The sequence below is a fragment of the Harpegnathos saltator genome, unplaced genomic scaffold, assembly GCF_003227715.2.
Source record: "Harpegnathos saltator strain DR-91 unplaced genomic scaffold, Hsal_v8.6 scaffold486, whole genome shotgun sequence".
Lineage (NCBI taxonomy): Eukaryota > Metazoa > Arthropoda > Insecta > Hymenoptera > Formicidae > Harpegnathos > Harpegnathos saltator.
The window spans coordinates 119,281-141,651 of record NW_020230300.1 but is presented as its reverse complement, the minus strand read 5'-3'; the positions used below and the strand labels follow the sequence as shown (position 1 = coordinate 141,651).

Here is a 22,371-nt window from a genome sequence, read left to right as displayed (position 1 = left end):
GAACTCACCTAAAACAAGCACCCCGAAGGGAACAGAAAGCTATTACGTCCTCGTCGTGGTTCCTGGGTAACGCTAAAAGTAGTTTCTCGGAAAAATTCAACGCTATCACGAATGAAAAAAATTGTTTCCATAAAAACTTCACGTAAAATCTAATTCTGCAATGAAAAATGTGGGTTCTCATTTGAGATTTGAACGTTACCACCCTATTCCGAGGGGATGGGGGGAATAACTGTTGTTTTTTAAAAATATTTTTAAAAATATTGAACAGGTATTTTTTTATTTTTCAATCCAATGATCATTTCTGGAGAATTGCAGAAAATATAATTTTTTGCCATTACAGCGCCATCTATCACGAAACAGAAAAAAAGTTTCGGATGAAACTTACGTATTTTGTGGCGTAGAATCCGAATCTGCAATAAAAATGGGAGTTCCCCATTTAAGATTTCAAAGTTGCCCCCCATCCCACCTCCCGGGAGTGGGGTGGGAGGTCGAGTTTGAGATCATTGGATGTCTCCCTTCGAGACGAACAAATTTCATTACCCACTTTTTTTATCCAACATGTAGTTTTCCAGATATTACGATTTGTCAGGTTAAATGGGACACCCTATATACTGGCGCCTTTTTTACCTTTCTGTTTAAAAAGGTAAGTTTTATAAATTTTACATGTAAAAACTTATGTTACGTACATTCTTTGTCGTTAGGTTTTTCTTGAATAATAATAACCTTTAAATAGATATTTTTTGTAAATATTGGATACTATTAATAAATTGATTTTTCAATGACACGGCCCATCGTATCGTCTGCTCAGCATCAGCTGACCGGTCATCAAATGACGGGCTACACAACGTATCGTGCTTAACAATATTCTCACCTTATTATCTTTAGACATTCCCTCTCTCCCTTCCTCTCTCTTTCACTCCTTTCTCTCCGTCACTCCTCTCTCTCTGTCATTCCTCTTTATCTCATTATTCCTCTCTCTCACTTCTCTCTCTCTCTCTCTCTCTCCCCTCTCGTTCTCTTTCACTCCTCTCTCACCCCCCTTCCCACCCGCTCACCCCCCCCTCTCTCTCTCTCACTCTCTCTCTCTCTCTCTCTCTCTCTCTCTCTCTCTCTCTCTCTCTCTCTCGCACATTTTCTCCTATACTGTATTCTAGCATATCTCTCATTTACTCGCTCGCATTCACTGTTGTCTGCTTCTTCAGCGCTTTCGTAGCGCCCCTGGTGTCGGAAAAGCAAGATTCACGCGTATCGCCACTCTTGTGCGTCCGACATTCTTTCTTACTGAATCGAAATCTTCCGTGATTCGGACTTTATCTTAAAATACTCTACTTAGAAACAACGTACACAAAAATCACAAGAACATTTTGCTTCCTTTTCTTTAGGGCCGAATCGATTGGAACTAAAAAAACTTCGTTTGGTTCAGCCATTGCTGAGATATGAATATCTCGCCTCGTTTGATCTCGCGGTTTCGCGCAATATAGACACGGTGTGCCTCTTAATGTTGTATTGAGTAAATTACATAGCATAATTTTAATGTATATTTATTAATTATATATTTCATAATAAACTTGTTATACTTTTAAGATTATATAACTCGATGAAAGTCTATACATTATATATATTGTATATTTATAATTGATAGTCACAATTATGAAGCAGAAACTAAATAGTTATAAAAAAGATTTGGGTAAATATGCACATAAGGTCAACCTCCTCATAAGTCCATGACTTTGATATATGTTGTTAAGAACATGTTCCTGAGTGTTATATAAAAGTTGCAGCTGTCGCTCATTTTTCATTAAAAAGTTATTAACAAAAGAAGTTAAATAAAATGTATGTGATTTTGTAACAACGTATACATATTTTACTATTATAAAATAATTCGTGGTCAGATAATATATTTTGAATATACATCAAATCTCGAGTAACATTAAAAAATGTTAAATAGTACATATAAGCGGAGAAAAGGCGAAGCCTCTACCCCACACTCCCTCCCCAAGAAAATCTTAACTTAACCGAACTTATTGCATCTTTATATGTTGTTAGGTATTGAAAAGATTAAAACTTTTAAAACTCACACTGAACAATATGTGAAGATGCAATACGTTGGGTTAGGTTAGGATTTTCTTGGAGAGGGAGTACAGGAGGGACGGAATCCCTCCCTCGCTTATATATACTGTGTTTCAAAGTAACTTTCTGCAAGTTTTAGATGTCAAATGTACTGTGTTGAAAAATTACGTTGGATTAATGAAACTTCTTTTGTTAATAACATTTCAATAAACAATGACCGCCAGCTGGAACCTTTTGTAAGTTATTTAGGGCTATGTCCTTAATAATATATATGAAATTGAAGATCATCGGCGAGGTATCCCTTAATATACATAATTACCTCAACTTTTTTTGGTAATAACTTTTTAATGAATAAGCGACGGCTGCAACTTTTTGCATAACACTCAGGAACACATTCTTAATAACATATGTCAAGGTCATAGACTTTTGAGGTTGACTTTATGTGCATATTTATCAAGATTTGCTTAAGATATTTTTTCATTGTCAGATTATACTTTATACCTATATCATAATATCATAAAAATCTGATAAATTTGTTAAATAAAATTTGAGGTCCTTTGATAAAAATATATGATATTACAATTTTATCTTCTTTTTAACTGAGTGATGCTTTTTTGATTTTTTTCTAACCTTGCCATCATAATTAATACCAAGAAGTGGATGTCTTATTTTCAGCTCATCAGGAAACACTGGCATGGTACAATTTTGTAAAGGTGTAGGCTCCATTCTTAATGCTCCTGATAATTTTCTTCTTACTGTTAATAAGCCAACTGGCTTGATATTCACTATATAAGTATTATAAAACAGATATATAATTTAAAGATATACACATTCTTTCTAGATATTCTAATAAATTAAAAAATTACCAGTCTTATATTGTGGTTCTTCCCTTCCAGTTCTAAAGACACATGTAATATTATATGTGATGTCATGGACAACTGCGCAATATCGTTTCTCTTTAATTTTAAGTTTTGATTTGTCACTTAGGTTTATTTTTTGACCATGGAGTTCCTTTGGATCTATCTATATGACAGTAAAATATATTATAACCTGACAAAAAATGGACTAAAATATTTATCTTATTTTTCCTCCATTTTTGCTATTAGTTTATATTAAAATATCAGACTAAAAATAGACTATATAATAAAAAATAAGTACTGAGGTATTATATACATATAAGATATATGTATTATTTTCCAATTTCCTATCTCAAGCTATTAGAATAAGTATAAAGAATCCCAATCCCAATACTGTTGCTCACCGACTTAGGAATATCCATTATCCAAATTTCTTCATTATCAGTTACATCATCCAAATTAAATGATTCAGAAGATATAGATTCCACATGTAATATTCCTTCTTGAATAAATTCTTCAAGCTATAGCATATGTACAGATAATTTCCATTCAATTATGCCTTATAAATGAAAACTTATAATTACTATCTATACTATTATATCACTTACATTTCGAGGTCTTGCAGAAGCTGGTATTGACAATGCCAATTTTTGTGATACAACATCGTTTATATTTTCAATATTACAACTTGTCTGCATAACTTCGTTGTCCTTTAATTTTTCACTGAATGATCCATCAGGCTTTTTTAAGATACTTTTGCGTAATTTAGCCACAGGACTATTGGTTACGCTAGGTGGTTGTGTTGTTGTACTTATTTTAATAGACTTGCTGCGTCGAGAGCTTGCAGGCAGGGTATATACAGCATCCTCCATTAAAACCATTGACTTATTTAATTGTGTATTCAAATGTGTTATTGAATCTTCTTGATCGTATATATAGTCTGTCATGTTTACTAAATTTATTAAATATCAGACGATGTTTAATAAACTTTGATTATTTGAGTTTGGATTGAGTTTATACTATATATACTTAACATTTATTATATTACCGTATATGCTTATATACATTTAGAAGGTTAGGTTTTTTAGCTTTTAGCAAAACACTGGTGCGTTCAGAAAACAAAGCGCTCACTCTAAAGCCAGCGGCACACGGTGCTTGTTTTCGTGCTGGATTGCTTGCTGGATGAAAATATTGCGTTGTGATTGGTACATTTCCGAAGATGGATGGAAATGCACCAATCAGAACGCAGTATTTTCATCCAGCAAGCAATCCAGCACGAAAACAAGCACCGTGTGCCGCTGGCTTTAGTAACTATTAAGCCAGCGGCACACGGTGCTTGTTTTCGTGTTGGATTGCTTGCTAAATGAAAATACTGCGTTCTCATTGGTGCATTTCCATCCATCTTCGGAAATGTACCAACGTCTCTCTACATATATATATATATATATATATATAATATTATTCCGATTCCGAAAATTATTATTTATTAAAAATTTTCGTTGATCAAATAAATTTTAGGTGTGTGGAAAATGTTTGCAAAGGTAAATGTTTTCAGACTGAATAATATATCGAATCACGTGATCGCTGCAGTTAGACAAGGATAACACGGTCCCAGCTTAACTATCTCTTTCATTCAGCTCTGACCATGCGAGATCAAAGGAGTGCTCCTTCCAGTATGGTTTTATTTCAATGGTTTTTACTGTTCGTTCTTTCTCGCATAGTCCCGATGGAAGGGGTATAGGGGAAGCAGTTGCTGTACAGTACTGTACAGTAATCACCGCCCCTATTCCCCTTTCATCGGGACTGTGCAAGAGAGAACGAACAGTAAAAACAGAGTGCTTCCTTTTCTACGAGAGTTATACCCCCACTCTTGAAATTTGGGAGAACGTGCAGTCTAGGAACCAGAGCATAGACTTCTGCATAACGCATAATACACAACGCATAAGAGAATTAACCAATCAGAGTTCTTCATTTCTGTCCTGAGGAGGGAAATGAAGAAAACTAATTGGTTTATGCTCTTATGCGTTATGTATTATGCGTTATGCAAAACCTGTGCTCTGGCCCTATGGCTGCGTTCCGATATTCACTATCGGTACTGAAAATATATAGTTTGTATCACATATATTATAGATTTTCAGCACTGGCAGTGAATATCGGAACGCAGCTTATGACTATGTTTACACGGCTTCTAATTTCGACTTAGTAACGCTAATGGGTGCATTCAGTACTACAACCGCTCACTGAGCGCTAAGTAAGCTCTTGCATCTGATTGGTGTATATTTTTTTAAATCTAAAGGTATGTACCAATTAGATGCAAGAGCTCACTTAGCGCTCAGTGAGCGGTTGTAGTACTGAATGCACCCAATGTTATAACTCCTACTTAAGGTGAGTTGCGTTTACACATTTACGCTTATCTATTTTAAATAACTTAATAACTTTCGAGTGAGTCAAGGATTTCCATTAGTACCAATATAAAAGGCCGAAAAATGAAATGATTTTCCACGTTTGAGCCTCTTCACCAAATGACTTTGAGTTACTACATCAATGTAATAACTTCGTCGTAAAGGAGTGTTACAAGTCCTGTGTATGTCTCCAGCGCAATCAAAATAAGAATTCCCCCACTACCTCTTGAAACGCGGGCGTTGCCTTTGAAATCGGCTTGCGCTGCTCACTTTATTGCTAGCACTGCACTAGTGCGCTGGAGACGTACATAGGACTTGTGCTGCCACCGTTTATGTTGATGCGTCTACTGTTCTTGCCTTCATTGGCCGGGATATATTTTAAAATAAGAATTTTTAGCGATATTTTCTTATTTTGATGTTTTCTTTGATGATTTCTTATTTTCATATAAGACTCGAATTTTGTTTGTAACAATTAGCTTTACGCGCATATACAGGGTGCACGATTTATCTGAAGACATTGAAATATCTCGAGAACTATGCATTGGATAAAAAAGTGGTTAATGAAAGTTGTTAGTCTCGAAGGGGGACATCCAATGATGCCAAACTTGACTTCCCACCCCACCCCCTGGGGATGGGGTTGGGGGCAACTTTGAAATCTTAAATGGAAAACCCCATTTTTTATTGCAGATACGGATTCTACGCCACAAAATACTTTTAAATTGTAATACTTGTAAATTTTGTCCGAAACTTTTTTTTAATTCGTGATAGATGACGCTGTAATCGCAAAAAATTATATTTTCCGCAATTCTCCAGAAATGATCATTGGATTGAGAAATAAAAAATACCTGTTCAATATTTTTAAAGAACATAATAAAAGTTATTCCTCCCCCATCCTCTCGGGGTAGGGTGGGTGATAACGTTCAAATCTCAAATGGGGACCCACATTTTTCATTGCAGAATTAGATTGTACGTGAAATTTTTATTGAAACAATTTTTTTCATTCGTGATAGATAGCATTGCACTGCCTTTTATAATAAACCGTAGTTCGCCATACACCCACAATGGCGCGTCGAGCAGTTCCCTCTTCGATTCGGGTTCCCATTTGAGATTTGAACATTACCACCCACCCTACCCCGAGAGGATGGGGGGGAATAACTTTTATTATGTTCTTTAAAAATATTGAACAGGTATTTTTTATTTCTCAATACAATGATCATTTCTGGAGAATTGCGGAAAATATAATTTTTTGCGATTACAGCGCTATCTATCACGAATAAAAAAAAAAGTTTCGAACAAAATTTACGTATTTTGTGGCGTAGAATCCGTATCTGCAATAAAAAATGGGGGTTTCCATTTAAGATTTCAAAGTTGCCCCCAACCCCCACCTCCAGGGGATGGGGTGGGAGGTCGAGTTTGGTATCATTGGATGTCCCCCTTCGAGACTAACAACTTTCATTAACCACTTTTTTTTATTCAATGCATAGTTCTCGAGATATTTCAATGTCTTCAGATAAATCGTGCACCCTGTATATATATTAATCATTAACTTGCAGTTCAAGACGCAGTTAATGATGCAAAATTATGCATAAACTATTTTTTGTATAAAGCCGAAAATATTTGCAGTATATTTTTTGCAGAGAATATCCAGTGAACCACAAAATAATGGTAACATAACAAAATATATATATATATATTTATTAAATATACAAATTATTAATTATATATTAATGGCATATTGGTACCTCGTCGTGCTTTTTCTCCATCTTTATGCTTTACAGTTATTTTATATTCCGTATTGTCCTCTGCGTCAATAAAAGTCAACTCCTCTATGGGTTCCGCCATGTTTCTAGTCTGCGACTGCCTCACCTCGCGAGCCACAGTAACAAAAGTAGGAAGTGACGACAAAATCTATGACGTCGTACGAACACGAAAGTGTTTTGAAAGCTTACTGCCGCCTATAGGCCATCACACACAAATGAACGTAAGCAGTAAGACGTAAGCAGTAAAGAAACTAACCAATCACAATCAATTATTCTCGTAAGTTTTAAAATGGCGTCCTTAAATTTCGATTGTGATTCGATTGTGTGGTCGATTTGCTTACTGCTTACGTCTTACTGCTTAAGTTCGTTTGTATGTGATGGCCTTAAATCGGAACGGACTCACAGTACTACCAGTACTGCCAGTACTGTCAGTAAATAATGAAACGCAGCCTTTGTACAGATGTCCTTTATTTGCTAAAGAATCTGATAGTCTGTTGTTAAAAATATATTACAAAGGAGATATCGCATGCAATCAGGAATTGGAAAAGTCAGCTCTCAATACCAACTTTATTTCAAGCTTCGTCGAAATATTCAGATTTCTACTGAACACTAACCAATCGTTGTGAACCCTATGACTTCCCCTTATAACTTAATATAACATGTGAGTGGCGTTCCAGCATCTATTGTATAGTCTGTAAAGTAAGAGCATGCACGGGTTAATGTGTAGAAAAACTTATTTTTAATGATTTTTAAGTACATGGATTTGTTATATTCCATGAGAAGAAAAATGCTATACCATTAATAATGAGTCCAGTCACCACCGGCATTGATAATTGCCTGGCATATCCGAAGCATACTTTTCACTAAGTTGACTGCGTATTCGTTCGGTAAAGACCTCCAAATGAGACGAATTTCTCGTGTCAGCTGCTTCAAAGTGCACACTCTTTTTCTTCGAAGCTTATGCTTGAGACCACACATTTTCAATAGGATTTGCATCTGGCGACTGCAATGGCCAATCAAGTGTGACGATGCCAGACTGCTCTTTTCACTCGGTGCAAAGCTTGCTCCGGTATTTTGGGTCGTCTTCCTGTAAGATCCAGTCCTCGTTTTTTTTTATGAAGCATCGTTCAGCAGTCGGCAACAAACACTTCTCATAAATTTTAAATATTAAGGTCGGGTTCCGCTTAAACAAATTCACAATTTTTTTTTCCATATTCGGCGTCACTTTGCCTATCGAGCCACGTTCTGGCAAGTCATCGACATTTTTGATCTTCTTATATTGCTGAACCCACTTAGCGACGAACGATTTTGACTTTCCCATGTATTTAGCAGCCACTGCATATGCCACTTTTGGTCCTTTGGGGTGGGAACAAAGGAACATAGCCTCGTAGCGCGATGCGTATGCGGCACTCATGGCGGTTAACGTGTTTCTCAGGTTAGAATTCGACACCAACTGAATCTTTTGACAAAGCATTCACGACAAAGATTTCATCTATCGGCTCACAAAAAACTAGAACGATATTCGAAGCCAACTGCCATTTATGCCATGCACGCTCTTACTTTACAGACTGTATGCACAGAGCCATCTATTGAAGATTTATTTTTTATTATCTGTCACCTCCGTGACAGATCTCCTAATCTAAATTGCTGTCAACTTTAACAATTAATATCTCGTTCCATAAGACAGCGACGATATTTCAAATAGAAAAGCTGTTTGTCTTGCAAAAACGCGTCGATTAAGTATTTTTTCGTCGATATTGAAGATGAGGGGAGTATTTTGTATAATTACCCAATTAAAAATCCAGTAGGAAGAAACATACTGGATGTAATGTCCTCTTGTAAGTATATAAACTTATTGTAAAATTAAAAAAGTGTACAATAAATAATGTATTGGAGACTTGAATAAGTTCTCGCTGTTTTTTCGTGAAAATGAATGTTTTATTTAAAAAAATTAGTAAAGAATATGTCATTAAAAGTATTGTCCATCGCTAGCCACTACTTTCTTCCATTTTTCTAACAGTATACGAATACCATGTCGAAAGAACGACACATCTTTTGAGGTTATCCACGAATTGACCCATTTTTTGGCATCTTCATAAGAATGGAAGTGCTGCTCAGCCAGGCCATGAGTCATCGATCGGAACAAGTGGTAATCGGAAGAAACAATGTCCGGTGAATACGGCGGGTGAGGTAGGACTTCCCATTTGAGCGTTTCCAAGTAGGTTTTGACCGGTTTTGCAACATGTGGCCGAGCATTGTCATGCTGCAAAATTACTTTGTCGTGTCTCTCCTCGTATTGCGGCCGTTTTTCCTTCAATGCTCGGCTCAAACGCATCAATTGTAGTCGATAGCGATCTCCCGTGATGGTTTCGTTGGGTTTGAGGAGCTCATAATATACTACACCCAGCTGATCCCACCAAATACAGAGCATGAGCTTGGAACCATGGATATTCAACTTTGCCGTCGATGTTGATGGCCGGGCTTACCCCACAATTTTCTACGCTTCGAGTTATCATTGTGTATCCACTTTTCATCGCCAGTCATGATACGATGCAAAAAACCTTTCCTTTTCTGCCGTTGGAGCAGCTGTTCACACGTGAAAAAACGCCGTTCGATATCTCTCGGCTTCAATTCGTACGGCACTCAATTTCCTTGCTTTTGAATCATTCCTAATGCTTTTAAACGTTTGGCAACTGCTGTGTGGTCAACTCCTAATGATTCTGCAAGTTCATTTTGCGTCTTACGTCTTAAGACATGGGTCTTAATCGAGTAATGCTTCCAATTCTTCGTCTTCAAACTTTTTCGATGCGCCACAGCGTTCTTTATATTCAACATCAAAATCATTATTTTTAAAGCATCTAAATTAATCTCTGCATGTTGTTTCCGACAGAGTATGGTCGTCGTAAGTATCCACAAGAATTCTATGTGCTTCAGTTGCAGATTTTTTTTTAAAAAGGTAATGCAGTAAAATTCCGCGCAAATACTCTTTTTTTGGCACGAAATTCGACATGTTTAACGCTATAAAATAATATGTTATTTACGCTTCGGCAGAATAACATATACTGTCACTTCGAGCCTAATGGTGGAGCTTCACAATGAAGTTGGCTGTAGTATTGTCCGATGCAAAAAGACTAAGATAACACCATCTGTCGGGAAACAGCGAGAACTTATTCAAGTTCCCAATATTATTTATTATATAAAATATATATTGTACATTACTATTAGGTTTCTTGACCACTGGCATGCGCGCACTATTGCACCATTGACGCTCTAACTGACACATACTATTACATTAAATATCTACATCAAACTAATTGAATATTAATGGTCATACTTAACCGACACCCAATACTGATGCCCAATGCTTAATCATTCAATATTCAGTGTCTATACCAATAATACACCGAATATTGATGGTTACACCCAACCGACACTCAATATTGAGTGTATACACCAAGATAATAACGAATATTGCTGGTCTCACCCAATTGACACTCAATATTGAGAGTCTATATCAAAGTTACACCGAAAATTTGATAGTCACACCCAACCACTCTCATTCAACATTGATGCTCAACACTCAATTAATACCGAATGTTGACAGTTAACACTCAATTTTCATAGTAAACACTCAAATTTCAGTATTTACACTCAAAATTAACTGCGTAGTGCATTGATGGCTAAAGTTCCAATTATAAATACAGTTCATGGAGACGCTTCAAAATCACTTTAAGAAATCACTACTATGACCATTCTCAAATTCCTCTCTATCTCTGAGGGTAGCAATCATTAAGCATTCTAAAATATTTTACTTACAGAATGATATCATCGAACTCCGCGCATAAGAAAATGTTTTGAAATATTAGCATATTCTGAGTGATATAGTGGAAATCTGTGGGAATTGAGTAAAATAATTGTTTTCGCCTCAACCAATAATAAATTTAAATTACTCATTTGTTATTTATGTACAACTCATAATAAAAATATGAAATTTAGATTTAAAAATAATTTAAGTTGTATTAAAACATGCAATACAAAAGTAGTATTTCCTTAAATTGTTATATACTTTTATTATAAATTATCTTACAATCTTACCTTATATAGTCTTATCTATCTTTCAGTCCAAAGTTCACTTTAGATAACCATATGGTATTTGAAAAAAATTTACTTTTATTGAAAAATATCATGAGATGTTTAAAATATACATAAATAAAGTTTATTGAAAAAAGATAAATTTTTATCAAACCATAATAAACAAACTACCAACATGTTATTCATGTAGAATATAATTTTGAATAAAAGTATATAATTTAGTTTCAAATGAAATTAACGTTGCATTAAAACATAGAAAGTTTCTTAAACCACATTCTACCTTTATGAAAAAAACCCTGAATTTTGGGTGTAAACACTGGGTGTTTACCATGAAAGTTGAGTGTTGACCGACAACATTCGGTGTTAGTTGAGTGTCGGTTAGGTGTGACTATCAAATTTTCGGTGTAACTTTGATGTAGACTCTCAATATTGAGTGTCAATTGGGTGTGATCATCAATATTCGTTATTATCTTGGTATAGACACTCAATATTAGGTGTCAGTTGGGTGTAACCATCAATATTCGGTATATTATTGGTGTAGACACTTTTTTTTGTCACGCAGGGGAAATCCGTCTTGGATACCCTGCCCTTTTGGGGAGGGCGGGGGTTATGTCGGACTCCTACCGACTAAAACCCCTGCGGGGTGCCTACCGCTCGGACCGAAGTAGGGGGGAGTCAGGGGAACTACACCTGCATTCCCTCCCCGACCCCAGAGCTCTCATGGAGTCCCACGCCCCTCCCTTTTGGGAGTTACGGGCGCGGCGCCCCGGCCGGGTTGGCCTTCCGGTCTAAATTAAGGAGGGGGACATCCACCTCCCTCCTCACCCCGCCTTCCCCCTTCCCTACTGAGTGGGTAGGTGGGCAGGGGGAGTGTGGCCTGGCCCCAACCAAGCCCCACTCCCCTTCTCCCTGTCCTCACCAACGCGCTGTGCGGGTGGGAGGGCCTAGCCCTCCTCACCCACCCCCATTGCGTCGTCGAAGGCGGGCCCAAGGCGGCCTCCAGCGAGCCGGAGGCCTCTCCTCCTCGGCCGGTGCCACCTCGGGCCCGCTCCCCCATCCACCGTCGCTCCCTGCGACGGAGCGGGCAACGCTTTCACTCGGCGGCCTCCTTGCAGGACATAACGTTCCGGCAAAAGGAGGTTGCCTCTCCCCATACCTCCTCGCTCCCGTACATTGCTCTCAGCAAGAGCGAGGCCTCCCCCTGGCACCCCATCGCCCGGGCGACGATACGGCGCTGCTTTTCCCACGCCTGGCATTCAGCCAGGGTGTGCTGCACCGTGTCTTCTCACGCCGGGCAGTGGTGACATCCCGCAGTGGGCTCCCTTTCAATCCGGTGTAGGTACCGACCGAAGCACCCATGCCCGGTCAGCACTTGCACTACATGAAATATGAGCCCGCGTCCCCGCCTGCCCGCCATTTCCGGCAGGCAGGGGCGAACGGCGTCGGCCGTTCGAGGCCCGTATCCTCGGGAGTCGGCCAATATGCCCGATGGCGTCTTGGCGCTTTGACGCCGCGCGACAGTCAGCGCGAGACGTGTTATCGCTCAGCCCCTACGCACACAGCTTGCCGCGGAGCGTCTATAGGCCGCGCTGGGCGTGGGAAACGCCAAACTTTGCGTTGTTATAATTAAAAAACTATTACGATTTTCACATTATGGTAGAGGACTTTTTTGTTCCTCTCACTTAGCTCTATGTCCCTACGGAGTCCGTGTCCCAAAGTTCTGAAACACCCTGTATATAATCTCATTCGAGTATTATACCACATTCGAGTATTACAATTGATGGTTAACTCTATAATTACACTGAAAACGAACACTATCAAAATATATATAATACAGTTAAATGAAAATATATTTAGCCTATTTATTTATTCGATCAATGCCTTATTTTTAAGTTCTTAAGTGGAAGCAATAAATAAACAAAGATTTCACGAACATATTCTTTCATTTGTGTGTATTGCCATCTATTGCAAATTGGGTGCATTTAATTTCAGGGTTTCCTTTTCAGGGTTTTATTTGGGTGTTATTTTGAGAGTTTTCTTAGGTATTATTTTGAAAATTTTCGTTGAGTGTTAATCTTCATTTGGGTGTAACCTTCAATTGACGATCCGAAATCACACCCAATTTGAATGTTTTTTCAGTGTATAACACCCAAAATTGAGCGTTTATTCGGTGTATAACACTCAAGTTGAGCATTTTTTATCAGTATTTAACAACCACAGTTAATCGTTTTTTGAGTGTTAACACCCAAAATTGAGGTTTTTTTTTCATAAGATACTTTTATTATAAATTATGTTACAAAATCTTATTTATTTCTTGTTTATTATGTGAGTTTATTTCAGATAAGTTACGATACATGTTGCTCGAGAAATTGTTTTAAAAGGCCTTTATCAAGAGGTATTATAAGATGTTCAACACCATTAATGTTGCGTTTAATTCGAATCAATTTGTGATCTAAGAATTCAGTTAACTGCGCTCTCAACGCTAAATCGGAACTGACCAGGAACTGCTCTCGCGCTGCTTGATATAGATCCTTGAACGACATTCCTAAATAAGATAATATTAAATTATATAGGGTGTCCCATTTTAAGAAACGCATCCCGATAATTCTTCAACGAAGCATTTTCAGCAAAAATGTTTCGGATAAAAGTTATATGATTTCAAGAGACATAAAACAACTATACTATTTATTTACAAATGACACCACTTTCGAGGTATTCACTGATCATTATTTTTCTTAAATGGAAATCCCAATTTTTTATTACACCATCTTTTTCTACCAATTATTTCAAACAACTTTTGTCTAAAACACTTTTTTATTTGTCTAATATTTTTTTTATATATTTAAGGAAAACTTGATAACATTTTCAATATTTAACTCACGATATTTCGCTATTTGCCGGACGAAAAAGTGGTACTAGACTTTTTGCTCTACTTGGTCTTAAGAATATATTGTTACAATAGCATCCTGACTTTTGTTAATTTGATGATTTTGAAATTTCCAAAAGTCAGTATATATAGGGTGGCTCACGTAAAGTGTTACAAGTCCATAACTTTAAAAATGTTTATAAGGAAGTTTCATATATACGAGAGGCCTCTCTAACTACATAAACGTAAAGTCGGCCCCGTTTCCCCTTTAAGGGGGTTAACTTCATAATTTTAAATGGAACCCCCTATAAAATGTTGCATATTTGGATTCTACGGGTAAAAAATAAGTAAATTTTATCTGAAACATTTGTTTGAAAAATACTTCTATTAAAAGTTATAAGCATTTAAACTTTTAGCAATTTCATTCATGATTGAACTCCATTGATACAAAGTTGCGTTCGCGATACAACGAAAACAAAAAAGACCTCAGAGTACATACTTGATATTAATCAAAAGAAATATAAATAAACACATTTATCGAGAAACGTAAATACAGATCAGTCTGTATATATATATATATATATATATTGGAGATTTCAAAATCAAATTAACAAAAGGCGCTATTGTAACAATATGTTCTTGAGACCAAATAGAGTAGAAAAGTCTAGTATTATTTTTCCTTCCGACAAATATATCGAAAGTGGCGCCATCTGCAAACAAAATAATAGTTGTTTTGTTTCTCTTGAAACTATATAACTTTTGTCTGAAACGTTTTTTTTCTAAAACGTGTTTCTAAAATATTTCGCATTGCCCCATTGCTGTTTATATACTCTATATATATGTATACTATGTATTTACATACATATACACTTACGTATATATACAGGGTGTAACAGCAACATACAGGTCAGTATGACCTGTTGCTTGCTCCTATTCGGATGATAATGCAGAGGTTGCCGAAGAAGTCACTCGTTGACTTTGTTGACAATAATATTTGCAGTGTTCCGAGTTATGACAAATGCAACTAACTTTTCACCGTGATCGTTGTGATAGTTTATCGACCATGTACCGACATGAGTCGAGCTTCATTGAATTAAAGAAGTTGTTTAAAAAATGAAACTGGGGAATAAATATTACGGAATAAAGCAGAATAAGAGTAATATTTAAAGAGATAAATAATACAATATATTTCCTGGTTTTGCATCATTTCTTAATTGTTTTTTCACGTTAGAAAGTTCGATAGAAATTGGAGATTAGAAAGAATGATACAGAAATATTTAAGTCTTACACAGGGTGTCCCATTTTAATTTCTCACCCCAAATAACTCTTCAGTATTGAAATTTCAAGGAAAATGATCTGAATAAAAGTTGTAGGGATTTTAAGTGAGCTACCTTATGATGACCTTGACCTCTATTTTCAAGGTCATTTGAAGGTCAACTTGCATTTTAAAAAATGGGAACTCTTATTTTTTATTACATTGTTTTTTTCTACTAGTTAATTTGAACAACTTTTGTCTAAAAAATTTTTTTTGTGTAATATTTTTTGAGATATTTGAGGAAAACTTGATAATTTTTTCAATATTTAACTTAGAATATCTCGCTAACTATTTGTCGGAAGAAAAAATGGTATTAGACTTTCTTGCTTTATTTAGTCTCAAAAATATATTGTAACAATAGCGCTTTGACTTTTGTTAACTTACTGATTTTTGGAAATTTCAAAATCATCAAATTAACAAAAATACGTTGCGAGATACCGTAAGTTAAATGTTGAAAAAGTTATCAAGTTTTCCTCAAATATCTTAAAAAAATATTATAAGACAAATAAAAAAATGTTTTAGACAACAGTTATTCAAATTAACTAGTAGAAAAAAACAATATAATAAAAAATAAGGATTCCCATTTAAAAAACGCAAGTTGACCTTCAAATGACCTTGAAAATAGAGGTCAAGGTCAAGGTCATCATAAGGTAGCTGACTTAAATCCTTACAACTTTTATTCAGATCTTTTTCCTTGAAATTTCAATACTGAAAAGTTATTTGGGGTGAGGCACTAAAATGGGATACCCTGTATACTATATTTCATCTATGTTTCTACAAAAAATCGCTTCTGCAAAAGTATGAATAGACTACAAACGCAGTATACATATTGGTTGCAACTTAATCGACCTTAAGGTGTAAAAAATTTCAAAAAATAGGCCCTATTTTCGATAAGAGATGCCAAGATACAATACTATAATGTACCTAAAATATGTTGCTTGATAGTTGCGGTCGATTAAATTGCAACCAATATTTATACTGCGTTTCTAGTCCATTCATACTTTTACAGAAGCGATCTTTTGTAGAAACATGGATGAAATACAGTATGTAAGACTTTTAAATATCGTTTTTTATATCGTTCGTATGTTAGACTTTTTATATCGTTCTTTCTAATCTCCAGTTTCTATCGAACTTTTCAACGTGAGAAAACAATTAAGAAATTATGCAAAACCAGGAAATATATTGTATTATTTATCTCTTTAAATATTACTCTTATTCTGCTTTATTCCGTAATATTTATTCCCCAGTTTCATTTTTTAAACAACTTCTTTAATTCAATGAAGCTCGACTCATGTCGGTACATGGTCGATAAACTGTCACAACGATCACGGTGAAAAGTTAGTTGCATTTGTCATAACTCGGAACACTGCAAATATCATTATCAACAAAGTCAACGAGTGACTTTTTCGGCAACCTCTGCATTATCATCCGAATAGGAGCAAGCAACAGGTCATACTGACCTGTATGTTGCTGTTACACCCTGTACATATATGCAGGGTGTTTGATAGCTGATCATGCAGACGAAAGTTGGAGATAGATTGGGTGTAGCCGAGAAGAAGTCATGTACTATAATGTCAAATTGGCAATAGTTACCGAGTTATTAATTAAAACATGTGAGTCAACGAGCGCGTAGAGAGCGGAGGGCAGCCACAGTAAGCACGTAGACATTTGATACAAGCGGAGTCAGCGAGTGACGGCAGGCAAGCGCGCGCGGCGAGGGGCAACGTAAGCGACAAGAGGCGATCGCGCGCGACGAGGAGCGAGCGAGAGCTTTTTCTTTATAGCTTTTTCCTTATAGCTCGCTCGCTCGCTCTTCGTCGCGCTCGCTCGCCTCTTGTCGCTTGCGCTCGCTCGCTCCTCGTCGTTCGCCTCTTGTCGCTTACGTTGCCCCTCGCCGCGCGCGCTTGCCTACCGCCACTCACTGACTCCGCTTGTATCAAATGTCTACGTGCTTACTGCGGCCGCCCTCCGCTCTCTACGCGCTCGTTGGCTCACATGTTTTAATTAATAACTCGATAACTATTGCCAATTTGACATTATGGTACATGACTTTTCTTCTCGGCTACACCCAATCTATCTCCAACTTTCGTCTGCATGATCAGCTATCAAACACCCTGTATAAATTATTGTGATATATCAAATAATATACTCAATGATAATCACCTGTGTAATTACTGTCAGTGTGATTTAATTGGTATTTAACCACAAGTATATAAATCGTCCGTGCGTTTGAAGTTAGAGAGAGGAAGACATTCTGAAGGGAAGATAAGGCGAGTGCACCGTTCTGTTGAACCAATAAAGAACTTTCATACGAAGTTTCAGTTTGATATGGTAAGAATGTGGTCGCGTCCCACCAGTAGAAATTAAATTTCGCACGTTTCGTATGATCCCAGACTGGAAAAGATTGAATGTGTTGAAAATAATTGAAAGAATAGTAAAATATTAAAATAGAAACATTAAACAATTTAGGATTGATAAAAATCAAGTGACATATTTCTGAAAAAAAAATAGATTTTCATAAAAAAGAAAAGGTTTGTAAAAAATATCAGAACAATTGATTCGACAAAAATAAATAACATACGAAGTGGTGCATTGATGTGATCGACGGACGCTAAAATCCGAATATTCTGGATAGCTGCTAGACTAGTGAGAATATTTTGAACTTTACTTGAACGTAACATTATCCCATCTATATTGTGAATTAATAAGTAGAGCCGATCATCTGGATTAGCTGTCAGAACTTTTTCAATAAGTTCCAAACAATCGTTAGGACTTGATGGGCAATCTAATTCTAATATTTCTGTAATTATTTCATTTAATATCTGAAACAACATTCTTTTTTAATTTCATTAGTACAGCACCGTTGTACACTCAAGAACTACTTTCATAAGGAGCTAATAAAATGATATATGAGGTGTTTCAGACCACTAGGGTCACCCGATTTTTTCGTAAACGCGACTTTTTAGAGAAAAATGTTTCAGACAAAAGTTATAGAGCCTCAAAGAATCTATTTACTGACGCCATACATTTGATCTTGAGATGATCTTGAAAAGCCCAGTCAAGCTCAACATAAATGGAATCTTAAATGGAAACCTCAATTTTTTACACCGCCTTTTTCCACCAATTAATTTGAACAACTTTTATCTAAAACATTTTCTTTTTGCCTAATATTTTTTTAGATATTTAAGGAAAACTTGATAACTTTTTCAATATTTAACTTACGATATCTCGCTAACTATTTATCAGAAAAAAAGTGGTACTAGACTTTTTTGTTCTATTTAGTCCCAAGAATATATTTTTCAATAGCGTCCTGATTTTTGTTAATTTCATGATTGTGAAATTTCTAAAAGTCAGTAAATTAAAAGTCAGGATGCTATTGTAAATATGTTCTTGAGACTAAATAGAACAAAAAGGTCCAGTACCATTTTTTCTTCCGATAAATAGTTAGCGAGATATCGTAAGTTAAATATTGAAAAAGTTATCAAGTTTTTCTTAAATATCTAAAAAAATATTAGGCAAATGAAAGTGTTTTAGATAAAAGTTGTTCAAATTAATTGGTGAAAAAAGACGGTGTAATAAAAAATTGGGGTTTTCATTTAAGATTTTTATTTTTGATCTCGACTGGGCTTTTCAAGGTCATCCCAAGGTCAAATTTATAACATCAGTAAATAGATCTTTCAAGCTCTATAACTTTTGTCTGAAACATTTTTCTCTAAAATGACGCGTTTACGAAAAAATTGAGCGACCAGGGTGATCTAAAACACCCTTGTATATGTGTGTCACTTTGTAAATCATATATTTAACTTACATCTTTTATTGCCAAACTAGGAAAAAACCCGTTTATAATCAATGTTGGATGATCATTTAAGACATCATGATGGAAATTATTAATTAAGTTCCTTTTTGAGCCTAAACCATGAAGTAGGAGACTGTAACCTTGCCTATTATTACACATAATAATATACATTTTAAGATTTTAAATATTGCCAGAGAATTTTTTGATAGCCATATAACATACATATTTCATACTCACTCAATTATAAAATGCCACATTGGGAAGAACAATCTATAATTTTCCACTAATAAATGAATACGTTTCCTATGTGTCGTAGAAACATAATTCTGATTTACCAGTGGTTCCCCTAATTTTTCCTCAATAAGATGTACATTCCGAAGCCTGTCTAATGTACGATCAGATGTAATTGTTTTTTCTTGTTGGGATTCGAAATATTCATCAGACTTTATATGCTATAAGTTCCAAAAAATATATAATTAATAAACACTATAGAGAATGAGAATATTACTTACATATAATATTACATATATTATAACTACACATCACACTTTATTATTCTCAACTTACATAATCTTTATAAATAACAGTTTTACAACCATTCTTTGCCTTATGTCTGGGAACATTTTGTATTTCATGTTTTGGTGAAAATTTTTGTACTGTACATTGTTTCTTGTCTATTTTTTCTTGTTTAATATTGTCCTTTTTCTCATTAACATCAGAATTGTTATTCTCTTCACTATTATCAGAATCAGATATATCTGATTCTGTATTAACTTCGTCTGTAGGAATATATTCACTATCCTCAGATATACTTTCGTTGCCACTTGAATCTACATTAGGCAAAAATCGCTTCCGGTTCACTGAAATATACAAAAAGAATTACAAAGTTAAAAACATATAAATATATCTTTCATATTTTTTATATATTATAAAATAAAATATTTAACCTTTTATGTCAACATCCTTGAGTTTAATTGACTTTGTAGTTTTTGGATCTATTACAATCTTATCCAAAACAATTCTCAGATCAGACATTGTCTTAAGATGTACAGGTGTTGAAGGTATACGACACTGATTAGCTTTAAGTATCATACTGTTCTTTTTTATTGGTGTTTGGAATCCATATAATTTTCTTCCACTCACATCATTCTCAGAAAATAATTCTGAAATATTAAAATACTCCAATAACAAATAATAAAAGACTCAAATAATGAATAATAAATTTTTAATACTTTATTACCAAAAGGTTTTTGTACATCCTCTTGTATATCATCTAGTTCTGTTTCCACTTCAGATTTTAATACATTAGCTGGTGCTGCAAAAAATAAAGATATAATAAACACATTCCATATTATAGTAATATAATATTAAACTGAAGCATAATACAAAATAAAAAAGAATATGACCTAAATCTCAAAACAGATATAATACACATTTATAGCAATTTTTGTATCATTATAAACTCACGAGAGTTAGAAGTTGTTTCTAAGTCACTGTCGTCTTTATAGTTCACAAAGGATTTTATTCGCGAAGATCTTCTCAAAGCTCCAGCCGAAGACATATTTTATATACGTTTATATAAATTCTCGTTGATGAATAATTATGTACGGTCAGACAGAAGCCTGAGAGCGGGCATGGCTGCATTTACAGCGTTATGGAAAAGTTGGCTGATTCGAAGCGCCAACTGGGTCCATTTTTCATAGACATGAACTACTAAGCCAATGTCCACGATTTGTTGGTACTATTCCGTGCTATGTCCATAATTATTTGGTTCTGTTCTATGCTATGTTCACGAGCGAGCTAGATTAGTTAGATAAAAACGAAGAATCGGTCTTTGTCTCACCACCAGCGAATATACAATCGCAACGAAGCGAGCTAGCAGCGATGTTATCGTACGGCAGACGTCGCCATCCCCACTTTCACCCCCTTGTTTTCCTTTCCATATTGTTTTATATTCATAATTCGGGAAGAAAATAATTTCAAGAGTTCGGATGATTTCTAGCAATGACGCGACAGAGATAACGCGCGGCCACATTAATTTATCATGACTTTTATAATACTTATAATTGCATAAACGCCCATATGTGCAAATTATAGATAATTATTGCGCGTATGTTTTAATATTGTACAATATGGTATATAATAACAACTTTATTTCTTGCAGTAATTTTTTTAAGATTTTCGTTGAGGTCGTGCATTAATTTTTTTCTTCATCAATTAGTTTTCTGCAAAAATTACGATTTTTTAAATAAAATATAAAATGTTTCTCTTCTCTTCTCTCCGAAGAGTTAATTAAAAAATATGTACTCCACAGAGTCAACAAAAAAATGTGTAGTCAGAAGAGTCAATTTAAAAGTGTACTCCGAAAAGTCAATTTAATAGCGTATTCCGAAGAATCAATTTGAAAGCGTACTCTGAAAAATCAAATTAATATTGTAATATTGTAAATATTGTCCGAAAAGTCAATTTATAATAGAATATTTACTTCGATGATTCAGCTAAAGAAAAAAAACATTTATTTATTATTATATTCAGAGAATAATATTTAATTTATTATTTATACTTATCTTACTTATGCTTACCCTACATATGCTTCTTTGAATGAAAAATTTAATTTGTTGACTAATTCAGATTCAGATTTGTTAAAATATCTCTTATGCGCAACTCTTGAACAGGTAGGTAGTAAAATAATTTTCTTTCTTTACGAATTTTATAAACTTTTCAAGAACATAAAAATTGAAAGATTCTCAGAGAACAAATAACTATTCTTGAACATTTAAACCAAAGGAAAATCTTTTCCCATTAACAAAGAATGAATAATTAATATCTCACACAAGAGGAATCTTCATCCTTGAAATCACCGCGCGATTTTGCTTTTAGAAAAGTATAATATTGATGTAATAGTAACAAATGCTATCCAAAAACGGTGCAAATCTTAAACGTTTTTGAGAAATGCAGTTTGAAGTTTAGTCTTTTCTGTTAATGTCGTTATAGCAGAAGAATTACCAATTTGCTTCAGTAGCGCAGAGGATCAGGCTTTGTGATATGAGCGTAGAGATTGTCCAAGTGTGTTATTTTTGCTATCACAGGGAGAACTATGTAGAATGTATAATAATACGCAGACAAATTCTTTACATAATCATACTTATTTTTTTTAGCATGAATAAAAATGATTAATGCTAACATGATAAGTGTATATCGCAATTGTACGTG

The 22,371-nt window shown here is 35.2% G+C and overlaps 2 protein-coding genes across 3 annotated transcripts; both read right to left on the bottom strand.

The window, feature by feature from the left end:
• Positions 1 to 2,229: 2,229 nt before the first annotated feature.
• On the bottom strand, positions 2,230 to 4,075 carry LOC105181949 (uncharacterized). 2 transcript variants are annotated; one of them, XM_011139037.3, is made up of 4 exons: positions 3,536 to 4,071; positions 3,332 to 3,448; positions 2,937 to 3,093; positions 2,230 to 2,855 (listed from the first exon to the last, which is right to left on the bottom strand). In XM_011139037.3, exons 1-4 carry the CDS (start codon positions 3,872 to 3,874, stop codon positions 2,647 to 2,649), a joined length of 822 nt encoding a protein of 273 aa, XP_011137339.1. In that variant the 5' UTR covers positions 3,875 to 4,071; the 3' UTR covers positions 2,230 to 2,646. The 2 variants fall into 2 exon arrangements, with proteins under 2 accessions (XP_011137339.1, XP_011137340.1); XM_011139038.3 differs by having other exon boundaries at positions 2,625 to 2,844; positions 3,536 to 4,075.
• Positions 4,076 to 13,475: 9,400 nt separating this feature from the next.
• Orc2 (origin recognition complex subunit 2) lies at positions 13,476 to 20,815 on the bottom strand. Its single transcript, XM_011139032.3, has 9 exons — positions 20,626 to 20,815; positions 20,399 to 20,473; positions 20,106 to 20,321; positions 19,726 to 20,018; positions 19,396 to 19,610; positions 19,171 to 19,303; positions 17,944 to 18,184; positions 17,526 to 17,756; positions 13,476 to 13,726 (listed from the first exon to the last, which is right to left on the bottom strand). The coding sequence occupies exons 1-9, from the start codon at positions 20,717 to 20,719 to the stop codon at positions 13,527 to 13,529; spliced, it is 1,698 nt and encodes a 565-aa protein (XP_011137334.1). The 5' UTR covers positions 20,720 to 20,815; the 3' UTR covers positions 13,476 to 13,526.
• Positions 20,816 to 22,371: the final 1,556 nt, after the last annotated feature.

What these genes read in the sequence shown, in the direction of transcription:
- Orc2 (XM_011139032.3), bottom strand. Translation starts at nt 20,719, where the DNA reads ATGTCTTCGGCTGGAGCTTTGAGAAGATCTTCGCGAATAAAATCCTTT. An exon ending in CAAGGATGTTGACATAAAAG is followed by an intron (nt 20,019 to 20,105) that starts GTTAAATATTTT and finishes TGTATATTTCAG; the next exon opens with TGAACCGGAAGCGATTTTTG. An exon ending in CTGTTATTTATAAAGATTAT is followed by an intron (nt 19,611 to 19,725) that starts GTAAGTTGAGAA and finishes TGGAACTTATAG; the next exon opens with CATATAAAGTCTGATGAATA.
- LOC105181949 (XM_011139037.3), bottom strand. Translation starts at nt 3,874, where the DNA reads ATGACAGACTATATATACGATCAAGAAGATTCAATAACACATTTGAAT. An exon ending in CTTCTGCAAGACCTCGAAAT is followed by an intron (nt 3,449 to 3,535) that starts GTAAGTGATATA and finishes CATATGCTATAG; the next exon opens with CTTGAAGAATTTATTCAAGA. An exon ending in AGAACCACAATATAAGACTG is followed by an intron (nt 2,856 to 2,936) that starts GTAATTTTTTAA and finishes ATACTTATATAG; the next exon opens with TGAATATCAAGCCAGTTGGC.